Below are 27,942 nucleotides of genomic sequence, written 5' to 3'. Positions count from 1 at the left end.
CAGTTCCTAAACTCAAAGTTTAATCTTCACTGACATTAAATGCTGTAACTATACTAATATGAAAAATTAACTACAGAGTTAGTATAATAAATTTTTCACATTCATCACTTTCCCCTTTGAGGGGAACCCAAGCAGCTCTGGTATCCTAGAATTCTGGAAGAACCTTATTCTGGTTAAATACAAACACTCAAAGTTTTTATTGGTAATATTATCTCTGTGATCATTTAGTAAATGGTCTTTTACTTGTAGTTGAATAGTTAACAGCACTGAACATCTGTAGACATGGTACTTTATTTGGGGAGTTATAGTAAAATGAAAAATCATGAGTCTTTGGAATGTGTAGAATTAATTTTTGCATAGTTGCAACATCAGAACTTGCAGGTGTGATAAGCCAGTGGCAATACCTATAATTGTATCTATAAAAGGAGAGAAATTGGATCCCAGGTTTAAATACTTGCAAACTTACATAAAGTTATTTTATAAATGCAGTTAAAAGTGATATCAAGAATTATCTGGCATCAGAACTTTGTAATTACATTTCCTATGATAATCAAATACAACAAGAAGTATTCTAGAGACACATTTGAAGGTCAAATGCGCATACAGTTGTTGCCCGGGTATTGAAACTCCTTTTTCAGTCACAGCACTTATGGGATGTTGTTCAGTGATAGCACAGGAATATTAAAGGAAATCATAGATAAAGAAACACAGAAAATAGTGGAAACATATGTTTAGAGTATGAGAAAATTAAATATCACACAGTTTAAATATCTAGTGTGATTAATTTATGTTTAGATGTGACTTTCAACATTTTAAGATTCATTTGTATGAAGGTCAAAGAATGTATTGAGATTTTTTTTATAATTAATGGCATCTTAAGTATATATTGTAATTATAAATCATAATTTATTTTCCAAATGAATTTTAAAATGCAATTTATTAATATTTAATGCACCAATTTGTACTAATAAAGAGTATTATTAAACTCTGTCAGTGATTGGTCACATGGATTCAAAACATCAGTCAAAAGACAAGTACTTTTGAAAATATCATGGTTTCTGAGAAAACATGAGTTTGATCTGGATTTGAATTCCAAGTTTAGCACTTGCACTGTGTGCATCTTTGTGAATTACTAATGTCTAAAAGACTTATTTTTCTTATTTATAAAATGGTGATGGTCATGCTGAGGTTGAAAAGGTTATGATAGATTCAAATAACAACTGTATGTGAAAGAACATATATAGTGTGCGCATATATATATATATGTATGTGTGTACATTGTATATCTATAGTAATATGCTATAGTATAAAATAAATACTCAATATATCCTACTTTATTACTATTGCTCTTATATTATTATTCACTATATGAACTCAAAGAATATAGCAAAATAAAATACATTATCTGGGACTTTATTATAATAGTAAATGTATGGCATATAAAAATGCTATTTATATGATATCCTTATGAATTAATAGGATTTTAAGTATAAATATCAATATGTCAGATTTGAAATTCATTTTTTATAGGATGTATTTGCTTCAGATAGTGTTAGGTAATATAAAGTTCAGATGTTTCCTCATATGTTGGAGACTTTAAACTAATATTGGAATAACTGTTCTAAAAAAATACAATAGATTTATTCTGCTGCTTAAACTCTCAATATGCTTTCTTTGAGGCAATATTTATAATTTTTAAATATACGTTTATATTTATATGTTATTGATTTCTTCTTACTGTTTATGAAATAAATTCTGGAGGCATCTAAGCTGTTGTTTGCTTAGCTCTGTATCTGAAGCTAATGGCTATCTAGATTGAAACATTCACATTGTGCTCTAGGATAGGTTTAATATACTAATGTAGTAAATATTTTGGCTGTCAGATGATCTGTGTTTAGAAAGTCACCAAGTAAGACTGTCATCAACAACACCTATGTGTTTCCACCCCTTAGCTGAATTTAAATGTCAGCCAGGTCGGTTTCAGTGTGGGACTGGACTCTGTGCACTGCCTGCCTTCATCTGTGATGGAGAGAATGACTGTGGAGACAATTCTGATGAACTCAATTGTGGTAAGTGATTAAATTCTTAACTAAGGAACATAAATCTAGTTCTTAGCTGATTATTTCTTCACTGATTTAAACTCAGACACAGATTTCAGCACAGGCTTTTATGTTCTTTTTATTTTTTAGATACACATGTCTGCCTCTCAGGTCAATTCAAGTGTACCAAGAACCAGAAATGTATCCCAGTAAACCTCAGATGTAATGGACAAGATGACTGTGGGGATGAGGAAGATGAAAGGGACTGTCGTAAGTCTCCTCAAAATGCTGTTTTGTCTTACTCCCAACTGAAATGGGTCTAAACATTTTTGTGCTTCATAAATTCACACACTGTAGAAAAATGTAACACAATTGTGGGCAAAGAATTACAAATAGGGGCCTATTGGGAAGGATTATTTAAGAAGCTCTATATAAAATGTACAGAGAAATTTAAAACAAGGGTAATTTCTTATAAGGTTACCTGAAGCACATGACAAGTACAGAAATATTCATTCATCCACATCAACCTGAGGAGAAATAGAAAAAATCATTGCTACTGATTATGGCATTTACTCATAAATTGATTTTGTTCTGGCCCATGTTAACTAAATACACATACTTTTCTTCTATTGATTAGTTACTTGAGTTCAACCTCATTTTAATTGGAAAATTTATCCCTTAAAATTAATATTTAATGTATAATGAGATAAAAAAAATCTAGGCAATTTAGCCAAACAAAATTACTTGTAAAAACTGTAAATGATGCTCTATTTGTTTTTATTCAAAGAACAATAATGAAATATTTCTATTGTTTTAAATTCTTATTTCCATTCCCCACCAAAAATCAATTTACATTAAAAAGAAGATAAAACTGTTTACAGCATATCCATATATGCAAGTCTGCAGGCACACGGATGTGTGCGTGTCTACACACTCACACACACACACACACACACACACACACACACCCATCTGAATGATAGAACACCTGTCACATTTCAGGGTTTCAACAGAACTGCTGTCAACATTTCTGTCTTGCTGAAGTTTTATTTTATTCCCCTAAAACTTTTATCAGTAAATAATGTGCAGTCATCCAGCAATTTGATTAAGATGGTGCATTCAGAATAAAGTCAGTGCCAGTTCTTTATGGTTAGTCATTCTAGAAGCTGATCCATTAAATTGACTAGGATTTGTGATGCAGTTTATAGGGTGAGTTGGATGTTCACTTCTTCCCTGAAAACCTCACACCTAGAGATTTTGATAAATTGTATGTTTTTCCCTCAGTCACTTATATTTTCTCATTTTAATCTTTTTCAGTTTGTAAATATATATATATATATATAATTTCTTTATCTGGAAAAAATTTTGGAATGCTCCTAACTTCTTTAATTTATGATTGGTTTTAAAATATATATTCAAGATAGAGTTGTTTTCAAAACTCTGATACTTATCAAGTATATCATTCCAGAAATATATTTAATCTGTTTTCACTGGAAATATATTAGGGATACATTTAGATAAATAAAGATTCAAATCCACACCTCCATTAATTATTATTATGTAAAAGATGATGAACTTTCATTTGACTATCTTAAATACTGGTTTATCTAATTGCTTTTTAAATAAAATGTCTGAACTTATCCAAAGCTACATTTTAATAGACGTTTTCCTCTTAAGCTGAAAACAGCTGTTCTCCAGACTACTTCCAATGTAAAACTACCAAACACTGCATTTCCAAACTGTGGGTTTGTGATGAAGATCCAGACTGTGCAGATGCATCAGATGAAGCCAACTGTGGTGAGTGTTTTGTGAACATGAATCTTGCCTATTATATTTGAGTTATCATCTGAGATGACCGGAGTGAAATGGATTCAAACACCATTCTGACAATACTCAGGTCTTACATGAGGATGTTTTGTCTGTATTCACGGAGTACAAACAAGTTCAAGTTAGCTATTTTATAAACGGCATGAAGGGATAAGGTGGAAGAGTAATTATTGCTTAGTCAAGTCTATTTTTGAAAGGATAAATTAAAAAGGTAAGATAAAACTATAAGCTTTCTATGTAAGTTACACATGGTATTCATATTTGAACATTAGAAACAGCATTAGAAATAGCATTAGAAACAATGAAACACTATTACAGATCTTTCTAGACATTATTTTTTGCTTAAATAAACATGATTTTATATTCATTCAGTGCTTATTGTGCATTCTAAAACATGGTCCTAAAAAAGCAAAAAAGATTAAAAAAATGTTTGGTTTTACTCTATGGTATCGATCACTTAAGTTAGCATTTGTTCTTGAAACAATAATTTCATTTAAATTTAATTATTTCATTTTTAACAATTACTCCCTATTTTACATTGTAGGAATGGAGACCATGTCGAGTTTGTTTGCTGCATTTGGTTCTATCTTGAAAATGTCAATAGTAAGACAGATGAAGTATAGTTGTCATGTTCATCTTAATATTAAATATTGAGACTTTTCTAGGTGAATACTTCAAACTTGGTATTTTTAGAAACAAAAAAAAAAATCTAGTAATTAGAAAAGACAAAGTTTGTTCAAATTAAAGATACAACTTGCAGGCTTCATAGATAAGTTTGTGTTAAATGCTTTTGCTAGATTCCACACTGCTGTTAATTAACTCATGTGGGAGACAAAAAAATACTGGAAAGCTTTAGGTTCTCTGAAATCCCACTTATGTACAACAGCACTCATGAGCTACATGTGTAATCATTGGCAATAATGTGATGTGTCTCTAAGCGATTTCCTAATCCTATCTTCCAAATAATTGTTTCTTCACAACATGCAACTAATATAACTTAGCACAGTATCATAAAACCACCATTTACCACTTTGTAGGATTGATCTTCATAATCAATTCACATAGCCCAAAACTACATCCATCACTTATTTGTCTATAACAGTTATAAAGAAGTTTTGCAGGCTAGCTTATACCACTGGTTAGCTTGTTCTGTTGTCATTTGTATTTTTATTTACCAAATCAAAGTAGAATGATGACTTATACTAGTTATCTGAGTGATTTCTTGACTGGAATGTTATTTCTATATTTTGTTTTTCATTTTCCTTACTTTGATATAACTTAAATGTTTTGGGAATTTGTGCTAATCAAACTTATAGTTATCAATCATCATGATGATAATAATGTCTAATATTATATGGCATTTAACATATAATCCAGGAAATGTTTAAAAACTTTGCAGTTATTATCTTATTTAATCTTTTAGTTATCCCTATTTTATAAAACAAGGAGAATGAAGCTGATGGAGGTTGTGTAACTCTTGTAATGAATCATAGCTAAATAGAGGTGGAACTGTGACTTAATTCCAGGATTATTTTGTTTTGAAGTCCTGTAGACATAACATCTACACATTCTTTATATACGAAAAGAAAAAAAATATTTACGTGTTTCCTTCTGTAAGGTTATAGAAAATGCTCCCAGCCACATGTTATTTCTATAGGTTCAAGACCAATATATACATACCTACTATATAGAAAGAAGGCAAAAGGAGGAGGGAGAATTTACATTATACCCACTATAAAATGCTATTGTTGGCAGGTGCTAATTTAATGTAAAGAACCATTCTAAATCACATTTAATATAGCATTTTCCAGTCCTCATTTTTGAAAGGACTAGGAAACCCTCCTCAACCCCCCCTTTATTTTATCTTCAATGAATAAACACATGTATTTGTGCTAATTGTGCTAACACCCTTGTGAAATAGTTCCCTTTTGATGCTTCCATTGAGTGGAAAAGAAACATAATATTTCTTAAAGATTAAAACTATCATGCAAGGTCTTACTGTATGAATTGAGTTATGTGTTTCTTTGTGGCTGAGAATGGGCCTTGCCTAGAATAGGGAATGTGCTTCTCTATTGTCCACACCCATTGTCCTCAGAACAGCAGGATGTGGGCAGTGTTACAGTAAATGCTTTGAGTGACTAGCCTGTTCTCTGTTGTAAGACTTCAGTTTGCAGCACATTTTCATTTTAGTTACTTTCTATACATTCTTACTGCAGGGCTAAGTTTAAGGGAAAGCTCTTTTTTACTCTTTAGTTTACTCTTTAGTTTACCAAGACTTTACTGTTCTCAACACCAACATTAATATTTATCTATGGTTTTATATATCCTTGCCTTCTGTCAATTCTAAATTTCTAGCATTTTAATTTTTATACCTTGACACATTGCAAATGGAGCAATTTCTTTGTGAATTTGTGCAAATAAAGCCAATGTGGGAGGAAAGAGCTAAAGAGAGGGAAAAGAGAAAAGGAAAGAGGAGGAGGACTTTGGAAAGGTGTAAAAAAGTATAGCAGACTAATATAACACAAACAACATATACATATAATATAGGGAATTAAAATACCAGGGAAGTGTACATTTTTAATATTAACCCATTTTTATATTTACCACACTATCATATTTATTGAATTTAGCCCAGTGTAATTTTTGAGATTTTGTGGGTACTTGCAAGTTTAACGAATGACGTTCATTATGTGTAAAATCATTATGTTAACCTAGAATTTAAGAAGACCTTGAAGTCACTTTGAATAGATGTCGATATATTTTAGGACTTCAGGCCTAAAAATCTAGTTTTGGTGAGATTGGTACAAATTTAAAAAAATAAATTAACTACATAATTTCCTGTCTTACTACTCCCAGTTTTTGAGAGGGCTAAATTTTTTGAGAGTCTATACAAGCTACATTTGGCACATACAAATCTAATTTCATAAGTAAGGGCCACCCCTGGTGGCGTGTGGTTGAGCACTGGGCTGTGAAGCTGCCCACAGCTCTGCAACGCCGGTTTGATCCCCGACCACCCAGAGAGGGTCCCACGTGGCGCGCAGACCTCTCCTGCTGCGCCCACTGCTTCCCTCAGCAGTGTACTTCGTTTGTCTGCCTGTTCTGTTCCCCGATCTGTCTTGGTGAATCCTCATCCTCCCGCACATCTGGCCTGTACCCTTTTTCTTGTATAAAATAAATAAATAAATCTTTAAAAAAAAGAAATCTAATTATTGAAATAATGATAATAGACTTACAGAGAGTCACAGGCCTCTACTGGCCTTTAGTTCCCCATACAATGTGACACTTTATTGAGAGGCTAGTTTAGGCATATTGTAAAAGGTCTTTCTAATCCTTTTGGGGAGACTGGTTCCACAGTATCTTTCTGTTATGTTCTCTCTTCCCAATTTATAGTTTAGGTTAACAATTCCCTAGATGTCTGTGAAACATTCTGTCTTTTTCTGTGTTTTTCTTCTTGGGCTCTGCTGGTCATCTCTATACTCAAGCCAGCTCTCTAGAAACTATGGTTTGTTCAGCCTCATCACTCCTTTCACTCCTCCCTGTGGCCTCATTTTCTATGTTCTTCTTCTATATCCCTTCACCTTATCTAGAATTTTGTCATCAGAGTAGAATCTTGTGTCCAAGTTGGTTCAGCATCATTTGCTGCTTTTGAGCAGCCTTACTTTATAAACTGCTGCTTGGTTAATTACATTTAATTAATGTGTGAGCTATAATCACTCTAACTAGGGCTTGTGAGGGGAACTTGAGCTTCCTATGGTAACTTTATACTTTCTGCAGCCAGTTTATCGCACATGACACAACACATATAAAACAACAAATAGATCCAATCAACATATTATTTTCACTTAAATGTTTGATAAGGAAATTTGAATCAGTCTACTCAAACCATTAAGACTGTAAGAAATATTTTTTCAAGTTAAAGCAAGTAATCATAAATCACTAATCTCTAAATTATAAAATATTTTAAACATACAGAATTTTACTGAAAGTTTTATAGTAAGCAAAATCCACATAACATATTTAGTAGATTTTAACGTTTGGCTTAAAGAACAGTATCCAAAATTCCACAATAACAACTAAGTCCTTTCTATTCTTTCTATTTCTTTTCCTCCTTTTCCCGCCCCATCTTAAAATGGCTATGTCTCATTCACATGTGAAATCTTCCTACTTTTACTATATTAGTATGCACTCACTTAAATATAATAGTTTATGGTGTTGTAATTTTACATTACTGGTATTTTATTTCCTATATTAATTTCAAGCTTGACCTTGTCTAATTTTCCAGTGCATTGATATGAGTAACGTATTTCCCTACAAAGGCTATTTTTATATGTTACAATCACTACACATTCAATAGCAAGTAAGTCACAAACTTTTCATAGACTGTACCATAGGTTCAGATGTTTAATTGTCACCTTCCATAAAAGTTCATTTGAAGCATATGAGACAACATCCTAAGGCAGGAATCTGTTTACCTTTCAGTCAATATCAGGCTAAATTCAATTTAGGACGGAAGACCTGAAATGACCTTGAAGAGGGAATTAGCTCTGATAGTGTGACTACATCTATATTAAAATTAAAATAACTCAAGATATTTGAATTGAGTTATTTATAGAAATTGTATTAACTTTCACTTAGAACAGTATTTACCAAAATGTTAGTATTCTGACTTCAAAATAGTCCAGGGAAAGCTGTGTGTTCATAATCCTGTATCTTGAAAAACAGTATATACTTATATGTATTCAGTTAAGACATCTGTTTAGTGTTTTCAGTGAGTGTTTCCTGAATTTAAATATAGATTACAGATTTATATGTTGATTGACAATCACATAATCTGAACATTCTAATGTCTCTACCCTTCTCCGTTGTGCTATCTTATATGGAGGAGTGAGGGTAAGGGAGTTGTTGGGGGAGGCTTGTGGGAAATAGATCGAAATTTTCTGACATATGGCATTACAATATCTCTATTCTTAGACATTGAGAACATTGGGATTAGTATGTTCATGTGAAGAGATACAAAGGAAAAAGTATCTTCTCACCACTTGTTCTCTAGGACTATGCTGGTCTCTGCTGAGTGATTAGGCTCATGTGCAGTGGGGCTGTGTCCTGTGCTGTAGGGTACCAGTACCCCTTCTCTCTGCCAGGGTATAAGCTTGGTGTTTGTCTCTACATTTCCATTTCCAGTGAGCTGCAACCTGATATAAAGTTTTCTGCTAATACATGAAACCTCTAAATAAGAGAGTCTCACAGAGGTACATCATCCTACAAACTTGAAGATAATATGATGAGTCAAAAATTCTGTCTCATGCTTAATCTGTTTTGGCTGCCACCCACGTTTAATTAAAATGTTAAAATTGTTCCTGAGTTTTGTTGACTGTGGCATCCACATGGTACTAGATGTTTCTCCTAGAGGCTTGGCATCTCTGAGATAAATCCAAGTGTGTTGCTTGTCTTGCATTCCTGGCCTTTGCCATGTCAGTCTGGATGCTGCAATCATGTATTGAGTTCATATCTGATTAAGCTCTCTATTTATATTATTTTTCTTCTTGCTATCATTCATAATCCAGACAGTGCCTTTGTTCTCTACCTTTCTGCATCATTTACTTATTGTTGAGGTAGCACATGTTACTCCACTCCTTATCCTGTTGAAACAGCTTGGTGGGACACTGTAATTTATGAGAGATAAATGAAAACTATATTATTTTAGTTTTCCAAATTTTATATATTATACTTATTTGACTCCGCATGATTTTTTTCTGTTCAATACTACTTAATAACGTGTTGTAGAATCGCAAACTTTCAGAATATACTTCGAACATACCATCTATTATAGAATACTACTGGTGCTGTGTTGTTGGTAGTCTAATGGTAATTTTTAAAGTGCTTACACAGTTCTATATTACTATTTTAAAACAGAATGTACCTATTCCATCCTCTTTTAAAAAAATAATCATTTAACTTCTGGTATATTTCTAAATTTTAAGCTAAATAATGAAAATAAATGTATTTTTGAAACAGCTGGTGATGTAGAAAATCATTTAGTATGAGTAAGGAAACTTCTGTTAATTCAGTGATAATACTTTTATACTATATTATGACATTTTATGGTGATATTTCTACTGAAAGAGCATTACATCATTACATTATATAATTTTGAGATTTGTAATATCAAGAATCAACATTGTGTTTACTACATTAATTTCACTGCTGAAAGACCAATTTTATTCTTCAGGATTCTATAGCAAAGTTTTTGATGAATCATTTATTTTGCTTCATCTGTTTTCTCAAAATTCAATATTTTCAACTTTTTCTATCAATCACATTTTTGTGACTGTATCTCTGTGTATTTGTGTGGGTGTGTGTTGACAGAGAACAGAATAAAAAGAGCCTCTGTGGAAATATTTTGATACAATAAAATTCTTGAAGAATTGTGTATCTGTATGAGTGAGATCAGAAAATTGTCTTCTAGGTTTGTTGTTTGTTGTTTTTGTTTTTGTTTTTTTTTTTTTTGTGTGTGTGTGTGTGTGTGTGTGTGACCCTTGCCGGTGGCTGGGGAACAAACCAGCGCTGCAGAGGCTGCGGGCAGACTCGCAGCCCAGCGCTCAACTGCTGCGCCACCAGGGGAGGCCCTGTCTTCTAGTTTTTATATGAAGAGACAAATGTGCTACATATGATTCATTAAATAATTAAAATGGAACACAGCGAGTCTTTTGCAACTTATCTTCAGGAACTTTCATGCACTATTTCTCTACCAAAAGGATGTGCAATTATTTGGTGTTGCCATTTTTTTTTCTCTCTAATAATAAAAGGAAACTCGTAGATTTAAATTTTGTTACAAAAAACCTGAAAAGGACCCCACACAATAAGCCAGCATGTAGGTCTACTTATCTGCATGATTCTGGATTGATCTGTTTTAAAAACCATAAAAGAAATAGCTTTATATCAGTGAGGTTTGCACTTGAATTTTTAAAAGAATGGAACAACATATTTATTTTATTAGGATCTCTGTGCAATTTATTTTTTTAAAAGAATAAATTGAGTCAGGTTTTAACTTTCTGTGATATTTTTACTTGAAAAAATTTATTCTTATAAAGTGCTTCCTACTTGATTCTCTGAAAGTTCAAAAAAAATTGAACAGTATATTTGATTCTCTGAAAGTATAAAATAAAATCACACACACACACACACACACACACACACCAGTTGAAGAGTTGATGATTTATTGTAGTTTATGTAGGAAGAAAAATAAGTATTAGATAACTTACTTTTAAAGAGTAAGAAATGTAGAACTTTAAAAAATTGCTTATTTGCATCTGTCTTGAAAATAAAGAAATTTGTATTAGCTTCATTTTGGAAATTCTGTCCTATGATCCTCTGGGCTGGTGATTTCCTTAGAGAAAATTCTATCATTTATATTTTTCAGGTATTACTCAGTTTTTCTTAGTACTGTGTTTATATGATTGTGTTCTAGGTTAGTCAAATTAAATAAATAAATGAAAAACTATATTTTTTTACTCAACACCAAAACCTGGTAATATGTCTATGTGTAGTATGTCTATGTGTAGTAAATATCAATGATTATTCCTTTAAGAAAACTTAGATTTGCATTTATATATTGGTCTTTTTGAGGATACATATGGCATCAGATTTTGCTTACAAAAACTATGTCCATTTTGATCCTTTAACATTTTAGCATATAGTACATGAAAGAGAGAAAAAGGTCTATTGTTGAATTATAACTGTACCCTTTATTAACTTTGCAATCTGTGAATAATGAACAGATAGTGTATAGATGACAATTCTGACAGTCATTCTCATGCTTCAATCAGTTTTAAATGCAGTGCTTAGGATGCAAGCCCTCTGTGTTAGATTGTTGATGTCTGTTCATATAGTGGACCTTGCTCAGAAGCCATAAGGGAATAACGGGAGTGCAGGCAGAGCTAATGTAGGACATAGCTGACCTCTTGTGGGTTACAAATGTCAGAGTAAATCAATTGCTTTTTTTTTATTCTTTGATATTTTAGCCCTCTTATTAATATGTCCATTTTTCTAATCTCAAAATGTTGAGAGAGATGAGTTTCCTGTGACATAAAACAGAAGTGGCTTGAAAAATATATTTCAGGCTACAGAAATAAATAGCAAGCAGAGCTGCCCTGTGACCTGAGGGTTCTCACCCCTATGGATCATATTATTTATACAATGGCAAGTTTTCGCTTCATAATTCTATGTTCTCAAAAGGAAGCAGACACCCATTCTAGAAAATTTTCCTATTTGAGTTACTAAATTTAGACTATTTGAGAAATATAAACTGATACTATTTATTGAAGTTCAAATAAACCTAACATGTTTTCAGAATTTTCGTTCTGATTAATAGTGTTTGGATATGTGAATTACACACCTTAAGCAAACATATCTCTAATTTAGGCTTATACATTAATAATATGTTGATATTTAACATGCACTAGTGAAACTATAGAATATAATATAGGTATATATAATGCATATGGAATCAGTTACAGACTTTATATCTAATTATGTTTCTATATGTGTTTTTATATATATATACATATATATATTATTCACTGAGTATAAGCTATCAGGGAATCATAGATATACAAGAAATCACCCCCATTAATTACAAGTATTTAATTAGCAAGCATATGTATATACGTTCTTTCAGAACTTGCTGTGTCCATTTTTATTATGTCTGAACAAAAGCAATTACCATTTATATCTTTAAATATTTCTTTAAATTAGTGTTGGGAATATGTCATTTAGAAACCTTGCATTGCTAGTAGATATTACCAATAGGTATTGATATTAGCAATAGGGAATTTGAAAATTATGCACAAGTTTGACTTTCTAAGGAGTCTCAAAAAAATATTCCTGTTCTTAGCAGAAGAATTCACCAGGGCTCTTATATGCCTGTTCAAGTGTAACCTGCAAAATACCTTGGGATCAGTTTGCATTGTTTCTTTTCACTCTTTTTCATCTATAATTAGTTATTTTTGTATCTTGATATAATTCATTTACAAAAATTAATAAACACCCACTGAAAATGTTATGTAAGTCATTACAATAGGGATAATTAATAATTTTGAAGACTTAGTTTGTGCTATGCATTATGTGAAACTTAATGTGAATTATATCATTTAGTCCCCACGACAATACCATGAAAGATATACTATAATTATTCCTATTCTATAATGAAGAGTCTATGGTGTAAAGAGTATAATAAATTCCTATGGGCAAAGAAAATGGGTATAAAATGAGTTAGCAGATATTTAAATGTATAAAATTTGGCTTCCACCCCTAGCATGCCCTTAATAATTATTAAATAGAGCTTCCTTAACATGCAGTAAGTTTATAAGATATTAGACAGTAATGCCAAACAAATTTAAATAGATAAATATTTTCAGAAAAAAGTATATTTAATATTTTTCTAAAATAATTTCTCACAAACAATGAGTGAGTGGGAGGAAGAATGGCAATTAAGGGTATGTTGTCTGAATACACTACCCACTGATGTGTGCATTATAAGATTGTCCTTCTTGACTAGTGGGAACAGGTAGTATAGTAGGTAGTTTCTGTGTGAGCCACAGGTACTGTTTCCTTTAATCCCTTCCAGATGACTCTTTTGCTGGTATCTGGTAAAATTCCTTTTTGGTGCACACCAGTTCATCTCCTGTTGAATATTCAAGGAAGACATTCTGAAACTCTTTGGCATTCACATTCTTTACAGCATTCTCTTCTTCATTACCATCCTGAGAACTGTGATGGTCATCTTGGGCCATCATGTGTTCAGCCTTTAGCTCATGGAGCCTATGGATTTTTGCCTAACATTCCTTTGTCATGTTGTAAACTTGAAACTCTCAGAACAGTAGACCAAGCAATGTTAGGGCTCACTTCATTTATTTCCTGTCTCCTAGAAATCGCTGTCATTTGTTGCCTGATGCTTAATGTTTCAATAACCATATTTTATATATTTTGTTGTTGTTGCAGATGAGGGAGTAAATATGGTACCTATTACTCCTGCCAAAATTATCTGTGTTTTCATATTAAATCCAACTTCTTTGATAAACCTTCTGTGTTATGCTTGTTTTGCTTTCCCCTAACATTTCTACTCTAATGTCCTAGCCATTGAGTCCATTTTTCTTTTAACTTGATTTTATATCTTCAGGTCTTAATCAATTTGTTAAGGCTAAGTTTAGGTATGAACAGATATATAGAAAAGGTACCATCATTAATAATTTTGGAATAACACAAGCCTTGAATATAGTGTTAATGAAGGCCAGAATTCTTAATCACTGCAACTTTATTCAAGAGAGAGTATACATTTTATTTATCATATGTTGGTTCTTAGGCATAATGTATTTTAAATTTTTATGTTACTGTCCTCATTGGAGTCACACACAAATGGGTAGGCACTTTTCCAAAGATTTTTTGGAAATATTTGAGGGGAAAATGCAAATCCATTAAACTCTAGTTTCTTTAGGGTGATAACTTTTATAAGAATATGTCAATCATGGCTCTGCTTTTAGACTGAATTATAAATCTTCTCGAAGGAGTTATATCATCAGGGCCATGAGCACACCACTTTTTTTCTTTCTCTCACAGTATTCTTGAAAGTATCTTTTTGCCCCAAATTTAGTGCCCAGATATGTCTCCCTGAGTAACAGTGATATAAAATAACATATCTATACTTTATATTTATTTGGTCTTCAGGAAAGGTCTGATTGGGATGGGTTATTTCACAATTTGGAAATTTAGTTATGTGAGGAAGATACTGAAGTGTTTGTTCTAGTAGCAACACTGGAACAATTGTGTTGCATAAGATCCTAGGGGCTCTTCAGGGCCAATGAATCAGTTTCTATGGTGAAAGGTGACCAGTCAGAGCTGAATCAGCAACACTATAACTGAACCCAAGGTTCATAAGTGCACATTATCTTCTCAGTGTAGCTGCTGCCTCAACCTCTTAAAGACTAGAGAAGAGTGAGAGAAAAGCCAGGAGAGTTATGAAAGGTTGGGGGCTAAGACGTGGTGGAAATGCTCATAGTGTGATCTCCACTTCTGTTTAAGATCTTGGCAGGCATCAAGAAAGAAAGCAGAGAAGCTATGGGGAGTGATAAATGGAAGCATCACCCTTCTTTGGTGAGAATGCATTCCTTCTCCAGGTAGAAATCGCCATACCCAGGAGCATTCTTACTAGATTTGTCACTGCTATAAACAGTGGAATTTCTGAAAAAATGTTGTTCTATCAGGTTATTTAAACTGACTAAATATTATTTTCTATTTTACTTTGACTCTATAAAGCCCTGGATCAGGAATTTAATTGTGGAAATCAAAAAGGAAGTTAAAACCAAACCAGTGTGATTTAATTGTCTTTAGAAATAAAAGGAAAGGATCCCAAGTCTTGAATACAGAATTGATGTATTCCACTGTGAATAATAAAAAAAATGATGGTCATTGGAATGTACTTCAGGAAAAATATGAGTTGTACTTTTAAGGGACTAAAAAAAATCACGAGAATTTTTATTAATAAACAGATGACAGCTTTGCAAACTTTCTGAAAAGGATCAACTTAATTATGTGCCAAGATCTCCTGCTGAGGTAGAGATGATATTTTGCTTAACATAGAACAAATAGTTCTGTAAATGACACCATAACTAGAATGGTCCCTGGTATATGAATGTATGCCAAGCGAATACAAATAGCTTTAAGAAATGTCTTTTTCCTTCTAAAATATTTCTTAATGGTTTGTGCAATTTCATTTCAAAATAGAGAGTGCTTTCTTTTTAGATGCTTTTAGTTTAGAGTAAAATTTAATGTTGTTTACTCTCAAGGTCCGTGTCAGGCAAAGAGAGGTAAAATTGTTTAACCAGTATCTTCCTAGTGAACGTTGCAGTTTAGCAGGAAACAACAGAGGTTCATAGGGACAAATTTCCTATTAGAAACTTCATTTCAGATCTGTCCCTAATGGAATTTCCCTCCAAAGCAAACACGCTTATATACGGTTATTCTTAAATATTAGTTTCCCAGTGTTCAATGAGCTTTAGTGTATTAAGAAATTTAAGACTGGAGAGAAAGGATTAAGATGGCTTTACTTTTTTTCTTAGGCCTACAACTATAATCTTGGAGATGTCAACTCAATATTTTAGGTTCAGTATTGTAGAAAATTTTATGTGTACAATTGTGTTAAGTTTATCTTTCTTCAAAGCTAAAATGATGCAGCCAATCTACCATTGTTATACTTCCTTCCAATGATGCTTTTCTGGGTTTCTTTTAAAACCTGTTTTTGTTATAATAGTTCTCAGTTTTTGGGTACATTTTGAAAAGTCATACTCCTATTCTTTTAAATGCTTGATTTCTGTTAAGATATATAATAACATCCTTTAAGACTTTAAATATTTTGCCATTGTTCTATACCATAAACAGGATTTATATCACAAGCAAATTTCCAAAATGTTTTTGAGAATCCTCTAGTTTGCAAATTTACAGAACCTAAAATGATGAAAAAATTTCAGAATATTCATTGAATAAATACATAGATACTACACTAGTGATGCAATAGAATATAAAGAACATCAAAGAAAGTAGCCTCATTATTATTGTTGAAAGTATGAACCTTTCTAAACCTCAGTTTTCCCTTATATAATGTCTATCATAATATCTATCATGTTTGTCTATCATATGTTTCCCTGAACAATGTTTATCATAAAAATGAGAGTATTAAGTAATATTACATTCTCAGAATGATTTACATTACATCTGTCACATAATGGACATTCTGAAAGTCAAATTTCCCCTCCTCCTGAAAACAAATTGTTTTCTCTAACTTTGAGTCAATTGCATATCTGAAACAGGGAAAGGAATATGTTTTCATTTAGTACACTTAGATTTCATACATTTACTTGTATTTGGAGTCATATATTCCATAAAGTACTTTATCTTGTTCATTTACATGTGAGTTGTTTTTTTTTTCCCCAGCAAAAACTCATTTTGTAGTACCCAAAGAGAGGATTCTATATAAAGCCATTTTAATTTTAGAATATTGTGAAGTAACTTGTAAATTGCAATTAGAATTAGGTAACTTGGAACCATTACAATCAAAATTATGAAGAAACTATGGAGAACTTTTTAGAGTTAATTTTTCATTGTGGAATTTAGTGAAGAACTTAAGGTCTGTCTTTCTTGGCGGAGACAAAATGAGCCCTGATGTAGAAACCTAGCAATGTGTTTGCCACATTGTTAAGGAAGTATAAATACCAGTATTATTCTTTAATTTGTCATCAGAACTTGATGCTTGGTGAAAAGGCCATGTTGAATGGAAATCTCCCATCAAAATGTGAACTAAAGGAGAATGGGGGTTTGGTTATTAAAGATAATCCAGATTAACCAGACAACACTGAGAAATTTTTGACATTCTGGTACCTGAGAAATTTTCATTAATTTATTCTTACTGTACTTTTACTCAGTTTTATTTACTCATCATCTGAACTGAAAACACAGAATTTTTAATTAACTGATAGGATCCATATCTGGTTATTAGCAGAAATGATAGAAAACAAGAAAACAGCATACCACAAACAGAGAATGAGATATTTAAATTTGACTGAGTACCTGACACGTGTCAATCATTTTCTTACAAAATTCAGAAAACAACCTTTAAATTAGGCAGTACTGATATTATTATGATATTTGTTATTGTTACTATGCCCATGTAATAGATGAAGAAAGAGTCAGAAAGATAAAGTTCATGCCAAAGAAAATAAATTGGTAAGCATGCATTTGAACTAAGTCTAGTATGTCCCAGGGAAAATTAGGTCTTCACATCATCTGTCCAACTCTAAGGGTCAGAGAACTGTGTCTAATAACAGTTTGCCACTAACCATGGCTCAGACACAGGGAAGTCATATAAGGTATCTGGGAGTGTTTTCATGTTAAATTTAGAGACTTGGATGAGGTTATTTATATATATATTTTTTCTCCCAGATAGGAATTTCATCATCTGCAAATAGCAAGAATCTGAATATAGTCCACAAAATACAACCAATGGAGAATTTTTTTTTTTCAAAATTTGTCATTTGGATTTTCTTAATGATCACTTTCCACCCAACTTAATCTCAATACTTAAAAGAAAGAAATTATATAATACAAAGAATGCCTACATAATTCAGTAAGGATTTGGTTTATTAAGTGAAACTTATTTCAAATTTAGTCATTTCTATTAAAATAATTCAATGGATATGGAAAATCTTGCAAAATTGATTTCTTTATCACATCAAAATAGTTTTCATCAAGATAGAATAAAAAAATTTGCTCCATTTATTTGGTGGAACAAAAATTGGCATGCTATCAAAGAATTAGAAAGTCTGTCATTTGCATGAAAAAAGAACATCTCAATTTTCTAAGTATCTTTTTTGACCCCTGACAATTTTTACAGCATTATAAAGCAGATTTACATAATTATTGATAAATAGTATGAACTCATAGACCTACAACCCAGTTTTCTTCATCAACATTTGACCATTTTTCAGTTTGAATAAACACATTTTTATTCACTTTAGCTAGGAAATGTACTTACTGTTTCTTCTTTCTTTCTTCCTTCCTTACCATCCTGATCTCCCTTCCAGCATTCCATTTTTCTTCTTTTCTCTTAGCTTCCATTTTTTTATTTTCCCTTCTGTACCCCACAAATCTTAATTCTAATATAGCTAACTCAATAAATGTAGTATAAACACCAATGTTTTGTTTCCTTACCTCAAATATATTACCTGAGTGAATGTATGTATGTATTTATTTATTTTTAAAAATTATTTATTTATACATACAAGAAATGGGGTATAGGCCAGAGTTGCGGGGAGTGAGAGGATTCACCAGAGACACTGTGGGGAACAGAACAGGCAGATCGACTGAAATACACTGCTGAGGGTAGCAGCAGGCAATTCAGGAGAGGTCTGCTGTGCCATGTGGGTATCTTCCTGCCCGGGGATAGAACTCATGCTGCAGTGGCTGCAGGCAGCTTCATAGGTTGTGTCTTAATCCCTTGCTCCACTAGGGAGTCTTTAAGTAAATCCAGTATAAGTGGATTTAAGTAAATCCAGTATAAGTGATACTGGAAAATAGCAGATTTTGAAGATGTTTCATGCTTAAGTGAGGAGACCAGGTATCAATCCAGTGTGTTTCTCTGGCTTTCCTTTCTGCTTTGCTGTTCAGAAGGTTCACCCTTGTCCTATAACTGTAGCTGAAATCAGCTTCCCACTATGAATATTAATTTGATGGTATACCCCATTTATAATAGGACTGTATTTTAAAGTGTTCTTTTTTTTTCTAAGTTGCAATGACTATAATATGAGGGACAATTCTGTTTCTTTATTGTTTAATGGCACATGTTAAACTGGAAGACATACTTGAGTATTCTAAATTAATGTAGATTTAATTTATCCACTGAGACACTTTGCTTCCTTCATGTGTCTGATGGTTGTATTAAAATGTATACTGTATTGTCACCTTTATTTGAATGATTGTTTAAAATTCAGTGCAAGCATTCGTTTTCACATTGCTTTCATAGCCTTTCTGTCTCTCAAATTATATGACTCTATAGTAGATACAGTATTATTATAGAAGGCAAGCAAGCTTATTAAAAGATAAATAAAGGCTTCTAACAGGCAAGTGTGCTTTTAAGATCTTTAGAGATGTTTGGGAGTAAAGCCAAGCAAACAATCATGTACTGTAAGCAGAAGCTTAAAAAAAAACAAAATCAATACTTTGCTGACTAGACAGCCAATGAGAAAATGATAAGATAAGGGCTAAATTAATCATTTATTGATATGTAGCACCTAGTTGAACTTTATAAGTAAGGGGCTCTTCCCTCTGTGCTGAGAAAATTCTATATGTTGTATCATTTACAGATATATATTAATGTAATTTCAAAGTTTATTTGTATTGATGTATACCTGACATACAATCCATTAGTTTTAAATATATACAACGTGTTGATTTGATATTTGTGTATATTGAGGTGATTACCACAGTAAGTCTGATTAACATCTGTCCTCATACATAGTTAAAAAATATATTTTGGCAACTTTTTTATTGAAGAAAATTGGTTTATAACACTGTATGAGTTACAAATGAAGGATCACAACTATTAAATGTATGTTATCACATCTTGCCCACCACCAAAAGCACCCATAATCCTTTACCACTTTGCTCCCCACCACCAATCTCACTGTCAGGTAACCTCAATTCTGTTTCAGATTTCTAGGCTTTGTTTTGTCTTTTCCTTTGTTTTGTTTATATTCCACATATGAGTGAAACCTGGTATCTGTCTTTCTCCTCTGCCATTTCAGTTAGTAAAATTTCCTTCAGTTCCATCCATGTTGTTGCAAATGGCAAGATTTCATCTAGTGTTTATAACTAAGAAGTGTTCCATTTCGTATATGTACCACAACTTTATCTGCTCATCTGACATTGGGTACTTAGGCTGTTTCTATAACTTGGCTATTGTAAATAGTGCTCCAGACAACATAGTGGTAGATAGATAGATAGATAGATAGATAGATAGATAGATAGATAGATAGATAGATAGATATCTTATTACTTAATATCTCCTTATTCTTTGGATAGTGACTGAGACATGAAATTCAGGGTCATCTGGCAGATTTATTTTTAATATTTTGAGGAATCTCCATGCTGATTTCCAAGGGGGCTGAACCTGCCTACATTTTGTTAAAAGACCCCAGGAATCTAGCAACCTTTAAAATTTTCATATCTGGAATGTGATATCCTGCAATATTTGGTGGGTTTCTTGTATGACTCTAAAACTTATGTGTGACTTTGGGTTTGCTCGTAAACTTGATAAGATGCCTCACAAAGTTGTAGTCAACTCTTTACATAACATATAAAGAGTTTGAAGTAGTACCTGCAACATCGCACTTTTTAAATAAACATCACTTTTCCTCCTCCTAAGTTTACATATCCCGAGATGAAGTAGGTATGCTAATACACATCTTCTAAATTTATTGGCTTTTTATAGATTTTCCATTATTACTATGTAAGTAGTTATTAATAATTATTATTAATTAATTGTCACTAAATACTATTTTTAAGTTAGGTATTCCTTTCAATGCTAGATGCATTTTCTTTCCATTTTTAATCTTTGGAAAACTGAAACACAAAGAAGGCAAATTATTTCCCTAAACTACATGTTGGTAGGAGCCAAAATTAGGATTCAAATCAAATCCCAACTTTACTTCTCAGGTTCTTCCCACTATGCCTCGCTGTCTCTCACTACACTAGAATTCAGAGCTATCCATCCAAAAATGTAAAGTGAATCAAACAATTATCAGATGACTATGAGCAACAGACTCAGAACAACTAGACAATTATAAACAAGTGTGGAGTCAGAGATATTTTGCTAAATATTTTATATTACCTCAAATTGCTTTTAAAATAAATGCAACAAACAAATATTGAAACTATGAAAGGGGCATTTTGTTTTTCTCTAAACCAGTTAAGGAAAGGTAAGTGGAATTGCTAGACTATGGCTATCCAGAGTAAGCTGGTATCAGGGTTCAAGGATGATTCTGAAGAAGGATGCCCTACCTATCACTCTTTATTTTGGAGGTTTGATTTTTTCTTCATCTGTAGTTCATAAATGCAAATTTATTTATACAATATTGCCATGCAATCTGTCAAGACTACAGACTGTTGAAGAATGATAAGTGGAATAGCAGGGGTTTGGCAGATGACATACTGAGTGTTTTGGCAAAAGATGAGATAATAACTACTTTCCCACTTCACAACCATAAAGTTAAAAGACAAATTTCTAAATAAGAAAAAAATCACAAATTATTGTCAAGTGCAATAGATGGCATTATAGGATGTAATATGACACTTTCTAATACTGCATACTGAGCACTCAAAAATTTTCCACTGAAAATTGCATTGCATTGACATGCAATTTTTAAAATGTCATTATTGGAACTTCTAGAGAACTAGCTTATTATAGATTCACATATTTATAAAGAGGATATGCCATTGGTAATTTGTTTTACTTTGTAAGCTTTTCTCAGAAAAAATAATATAAAAGTTTAAAAAATAAAAAATTCAGAAGCAAAACAGAAGTAACAGCATCCCATGGGAAGAGCTACAGCTAGCATTATTATTCTCAACTGCTGGTGCATTCCATTATTCTTTCCACATTCCCTAGAAGAACAGGTTGTGCATGTAAATGCTCATTGAGAAATATTACCCTAATCAATAAGAAGTAACATGAAATTAATTTTCCGTTATAGCAAACATTTTGCAATGCAAGACAACCTGTAGCTTTACAGATAATCAATATCACTAGAGACTAGAAGAGTTATTTTTGAAGAGAATATGCTTAAAAATATGTTTGTACTGTCTCCCATCTTCATGGAAACCTGGGTTTGCAAATCATTAGGAGACCATACTATTTTTAATGAATAAAAATAATGTGGTTGTTTGCATTAGTTTAGACTTTTGTCGATAGAAAATAGTAATCTGGGCCTCGCCGGTGGCGCAGTGGGTTAAGTGCAGCACTGTGAAGCTGTCCACAGCCTCTGCAGCACGGATTCAATTCCCAGCCTGCCAGGGAGATTCCCACATAGTGCGGCAGACCTCTCCTGTCTTGCCCGCTGCTCCCCTCAGCTCCCCACTCTGTCTCTGGTGAATACTCTCGCCATCCCTTGACTCCGACCTGTACCCCAGTTCTTGTATAAAATAAATAAATCTTTAAAAAAAAGAAGAAGATAGAAATCCAACACAAACTATATATAAAGTAAAATCTCTGCCTCAATTCTAAGGGCTTTGGATGCAGTTGATTTCAGGCACAGTAGGATCTTGGTATTTTCTCAGGGTTTTATTCTCTCTCTCTCTCTCTCTCTCTCTCTCTCTCTCTCTCTCTCTCTCTCTCTCTCTCTCTCTCTCTCTCCTCCATGTCTCATCCTTCCTTTATTGTTGATTTCTGATTTGGGTGCTTTCTACAGGTTGTCTAATATGAGACATGGCAACTTGAAGTCATAATGCTTAGAATTACCAAGGGAAACACTATTCTTTCAATAGCTATAAATATCGTGTGAAATGAATTTGGCTGACACTGTTAGGTTATTGATAGAGGCTCCTAAATTGTCTCTCTCCTCACTTACGTTTACTGACTCCTTAGAAATAAAATCCTATATGTTGGCATATGGCAATCTAGAATTAATCATGCCATTTCCCAGCCTTCCTATAGCAAAGTGCCATCATGTGACATTGAAATTGAAGCAGAAGTGTTATCTTATGTGGGAATTCCAGAAGACAAAAGAGAATGTCCTCAAAGTAAAAGGGCTAGATAGATAGATAGATAGATAGATAGATAGATAGATAGATAGATAATTTGTGTGTATACATATATGTATATATATATGTAATACAAAGGGTGTATTGCATACACAACACTCAACATAGGGACTCTGAGTAATCATTAGATTCTGAGTAATCATAGGAAGGCAGAAAAGGAGGAAGAGGGAAAGGGAGAGAAATACAGATTATATATAAAAATATATGAACTTAGATATATAAATATATATATATAAGGAATATATGTGTTGGGGATAAATAATATATTTATATATCCCTGCAATGTGACGGATCTTGTGCTAATAGTCTTCTGCCTATCAGGTGACTAAGAATATATTTAGGATGGTGGCACCAAATGGCAAATGTCTGGATTCCTGAGGCCATTGTTTGACCCCTATGCAATCCCCCTGCATTGCCATTGCCCTTATCCATATATTTAATGACTATCTTATACAAAATTCCTAGGATTTGTTGTTTTTCTGATACCATTGTAAACATTTTCCTTTATGTTTCCTTTTTGGTTATGGCTAATGCACACACATTCACACACCTACGCCCACATTTATTCTTAGCCTTCCCATTCATGTGTTACTCACAGTAATTTGTAGATTCCTTTGTATTCCTTTTGATATAAAGAGAAACTTAAAATGTTTCTTTCGCATCAGACTCCTAGTCCTCATCCCTGGTTTTTGCTCCTAAATGAATGTTACCAGATAATTTTATCCTCTTCAGAAATAGCATAGGCAGATTCAGGAACCAATATTGTTCCAATATAAACCACAAATAGTTCTACATGTTGTTGGTCCCTCAAATTTATGCTGGTATCTGCAAATTATGTGAATGCATATTAAACAAAGAAACGTGTTTTAATGCTATATTTGCTTTATATTACCAAAAAAGAAATAATGCACCATTCCAATGTATTTTCACAATAGGAATTCATTGAAAAATCTACATACTGTGAGAACTTTACTTGAATACTGTAATGTGGAATTACATATGTTCTACTCTACATTTAGTTTTTTTGGGGGTCAGTGATTTTCAATTGTGATTGTTCATTGGCAGCACCAGCTAGTTTTAATAAAAATACTGATATCTGTATTCCACTCCAGAAACTCTAATTTGACAGAAGAAGTTTTTAAAGCTCCCCAGATGATTTTAATAAGTAGTCAATTCGATAACTACTATTTTTAACCTTGCTCAGTTCTCTGTGTGTGTGTGTGTGTGCATGTTTGTATACAATACAGGCATAGGTGGGTGTGTCTCTCCTCAAGGGAGATTTTAAATGCAGAACTAGTCTACATAGTTTATATTTGTTTTAAAAAAATTAAATCTAATATAAGCAACAGCTGGCAAAGAATGACTAAAACTTATACTATAAATTAGGTTCAGTGAAATTTAAATAATGGCCATTGAAAACAGGAGCTTTGTATTGTGCTATTTAAATGGTTGTTTCATTTTGGCAATTAAAATTCATTTCCCTGAATCTACTGCTCTATGGGAGTATTATTTCCATTCTAATTATCCTCACACATTTCTGGGCTGACTTAAGTGTATAGAAGGCCACATTAGAAATTTGACCAATTTTAAGCCAATTTTTAATCTAGAGTTATCTGTAGCACAGGCCAAAGGATGTATTGTAATATAGAGCATTCATTTGTAAGATTAGAGATTTGTAAGCATTTGTAAGCATTTGTAAGATTAGAGAAATCACTGTAATTCTGAAGAATATTGTTGGCATTTATTTGAATGCATATAATAATGACTTCTAGAGATTTTTGAAGATTGAGTCTAGTCATGCTTGTGAAGATGTCTAGTCATGAGGTTGACTGGGCCCTGGATAGATAATCATTCTTAAAATTTCCTAATTATACTTAAATCATTTGTTTCATAACCTTTTTGAATCCAACAGTCTATTCAATAAGATGCATTTTAAGGTAGAGTAGCAACACCATCAAAGAGTTTACCTTCTCCTTTAGTTAATTTATCTTATTAGTCTGAATCAAGAAACATTTCACTGTCTCTAATATGTCTGAGAATGAGAATTTGATAAATATGTGAAAGAAAAATGTGGCATAAATTGTTTATTGACATAATTTTTATTGTTATGGAAATTATAATATCTTAATATTTTAAACACTTGCTACTCATTGTGTTTCATAGACCAAGGACAATATTATCACTTAAGTGCCTAATAGAAATCCAGATCAACTCCATCAAAGTCTCCATTTTGGCAAATTTCTCAAATTACTTATATTTATATACATTAAAATTTTAAAAAGCACTGCTTGAAACTACATAGAGTGTGCTATTACTCTTATAATAATTAAAAAAACATATGTATGACCTAAGTTTAAAATAAATTCTTGTTGCATGCATTCTGATTCTGGCTCCTGTGCAAACAAGTTAAGCACTAAGTCAGTGGTAAAAGCACGCTATTTTTGATATTGACTCTGCCATTTAATGGTGGTTAAATTCATTCTAAGTTCCTAAGCTTCTAAGAGTTTTGATTTATCATTTATAAAGTGAAAAGCTAGTCAATATCTCTCCTGATATTCAATGGTAAAAGTGAGATGACACTTTATTAATTTTCAAGTTCTGTCCACCTTAGGCATTTTTATAATCAATAAGTTTAGAGCAGCTGACCATAGGTAGATTATGAATGAGAACTTCTTCGGAAAGAAGATAAGATGACAACCTTAGGGCCTCCCCGGTGGTGCAGCAGTTGAGCGCTGGGTTGTGAAGCTGCCAGCAGCTTCTGTGGCACAGGTTTGATGCCCGGCTGCTCCCCGGCCACTGGAGGAGGGTCCTGCATGGCGCGCAGACCTCTCCTGCAGCGCCCGCTGCTCCCCTCAGCAGTGTACTTCAGTCTTTCTGCCTGCTCTGCTCCCCACTCTGGCTCTGGTGAATTCTCTCAACCTCCCGCGCCTCTGACTGTACCCAGTGCTTGTATAAATAAACAAATAAACAAGCAAACAAATAAATAAATAACTTAAAAAAAATAACCTTAGACTTTGATTAATGGCCATTTCTTTAGCTGTTTTATTGCAGGAATAAAAGGTGGCTTAGGGAGGATATGTCTCCTATAGAAAGGATAATTTGGAATAATTTTGACTTTTTTATTGATTAATTAGAGTTTGTTTGTTTGTTTGTTTTTTGCCTGGGTCCTGCAATTAAATGCTTTCTAATTAGTCCAAAATGAAAGCATAACCAATCACATAAAATAGGGCAGAAAGATGAATTTTATTCAGCACATGCTTTCAATTTATCCTAGGAATGCTTCTTAGTCAGTAACTGAATTAAGGTCTGAGGAAACGTCATATGCTCTGGACTTGGCAATCAGGTATCATGAGGGATGTCTTCATGGAAATCAATGATGCAAACCCTGGTTCTTTCCACTACAGATAAAAAAACTTGTGGACCTCATGAATTCCAGTGTAAAAACAACAACTGTATTCCAGATCACTGGAGGTGTGATAGCCAAAATGACTGCAGTGATAATTCAGATGAAGAAAACTGTAGTAAGTAACTCTTGCCTGAAAACTTTGCAAGTTTGACGGCCTCTTCAATAAGCTAGATGGAAATTTTTAGTTCAGTTAATATATGAATTTGAAACTATCTGTACTGCAGAGCATTTTTTATACATATATTCACATTTGGACGAGAATATTTAGATTAAATTGACCTGAATCTCAAATGGTAGAATTATTGAAATGTTTATCCTGGGAGTTATTTTCTTACAGTTATCAGAATTGGTATGGAAGTATCATGAAGTTTAATGCAAGCCATTAGCATGCAATGAAGGAACACCTTGATGCAAGTTCATACAAAGAGCTGAATGATGTGAAGACAGTATAAGACATATCATTCTTTAGCGGATCGTATTCATTTCATTTCAGGCTCAAATTCTTTTATACTACAAATTCACCCAAGAGCATCTTTCGGTGAAATATCATTTATTCTCTCTGGATTGGTGAACATCATGTGTATTCAGAATGATTTTCTATGAGAACAGAATAACACTATTATCATCGTCTGTCTTCTGAATTTTTATGTAATAATTTTTAAAAATATCCAATAATTTTATTTTTTTAAGTAATGGTAGTTTATAAAATTTTGAGTGTCTTTATCTTCTAGAATCAATGTCTATCAATACTGATAGTTATAACTATATTAATGGAATATTAGTGGTACTTTTTTTTTACAATGATGTTTAAACAAAGAAAGTAATATAACCATGTTTAAAATAAAATAATAAACAAATCCCATATATTAAATATTTATATTCCGCTACTTCAAAAAAGAACTTATTGATAACAACAATAATGTCTGTTCCTATACTTCTTTACATTAGGCTTAGAACATTTATTTCCCAGTAGTCTTTTACATATAAAGCAAGCAATTAGTAGAGTAACAGACTTAATACACCACTTGGAATTTAGTTTGCAAAATATCAACTGGTTTGAATGACTTTCAAAACTTTACCTGACTATTGTTTTAGAATTAGGTACCATAAATGTGAAATTTCTGGATCAATAGGATTATGGAATGCTCTGAATATAGGAACCTTTTTTATTTCCTTTCCATATAGGTATCGCCCAACTGACCATAGTCTTTAGAAAGGTAAAGAAGGTTGCATAGAGTCATTAGAGCTTTCAATTTCTTTAATTAATAAATTTTAAAAATTTTATTTAGCTGGCTGGTTCTCAGTTTG

General features: G+C 32.6%; 1 protein-coding gene across 1 annotated transcript in view; it reads left to right on the top strand.

Annotated features, from left to right (window-relative positions):
* The window catches only part of LRP1B (LDL receptor related protein 1B), a gene marked incomplete at its 3' end in the record, with an annotated part of 1,731,654 nt that overhangs the window by 1,551,959 nt on the left and 151,753 nt on the right, over positions 1-27,942 (top strand). The window contains exons 64-67 of the mRNA XM_084254814.1: positions 1,953-2,069; positions 2,190-2,309; positions 3,717-3,836; positions 26,633-26,749. Of these exons, the coding sequence (XP_084110940.1) occupies positions 1,953-2,069; positions 2,190-2,309; positions 3,717-3,836; positions 26,633-26,749 (474 nt within the window). The remainder of the gene's footprint in view (positions 1-1,952; positions 2,070-2,189; positions 2,310-3,716; positions 3,837-26,632; positions 26,750-27,942) is intronic.

The sequence above is a fragment of the Talpa europaea genome, assembly GCF_964194135.1.
Source record: "Talpa europaea genome assembly, chromosome: 1".
NCBI lineage: Eukaryota > Metazoa > Chordata > Mammalia > Eulipotyphla > Talpidae > Talpa > Talpa europaea.
This window is presented reverse-complemented; position numbering and strand designations above follow the sequence as displayed.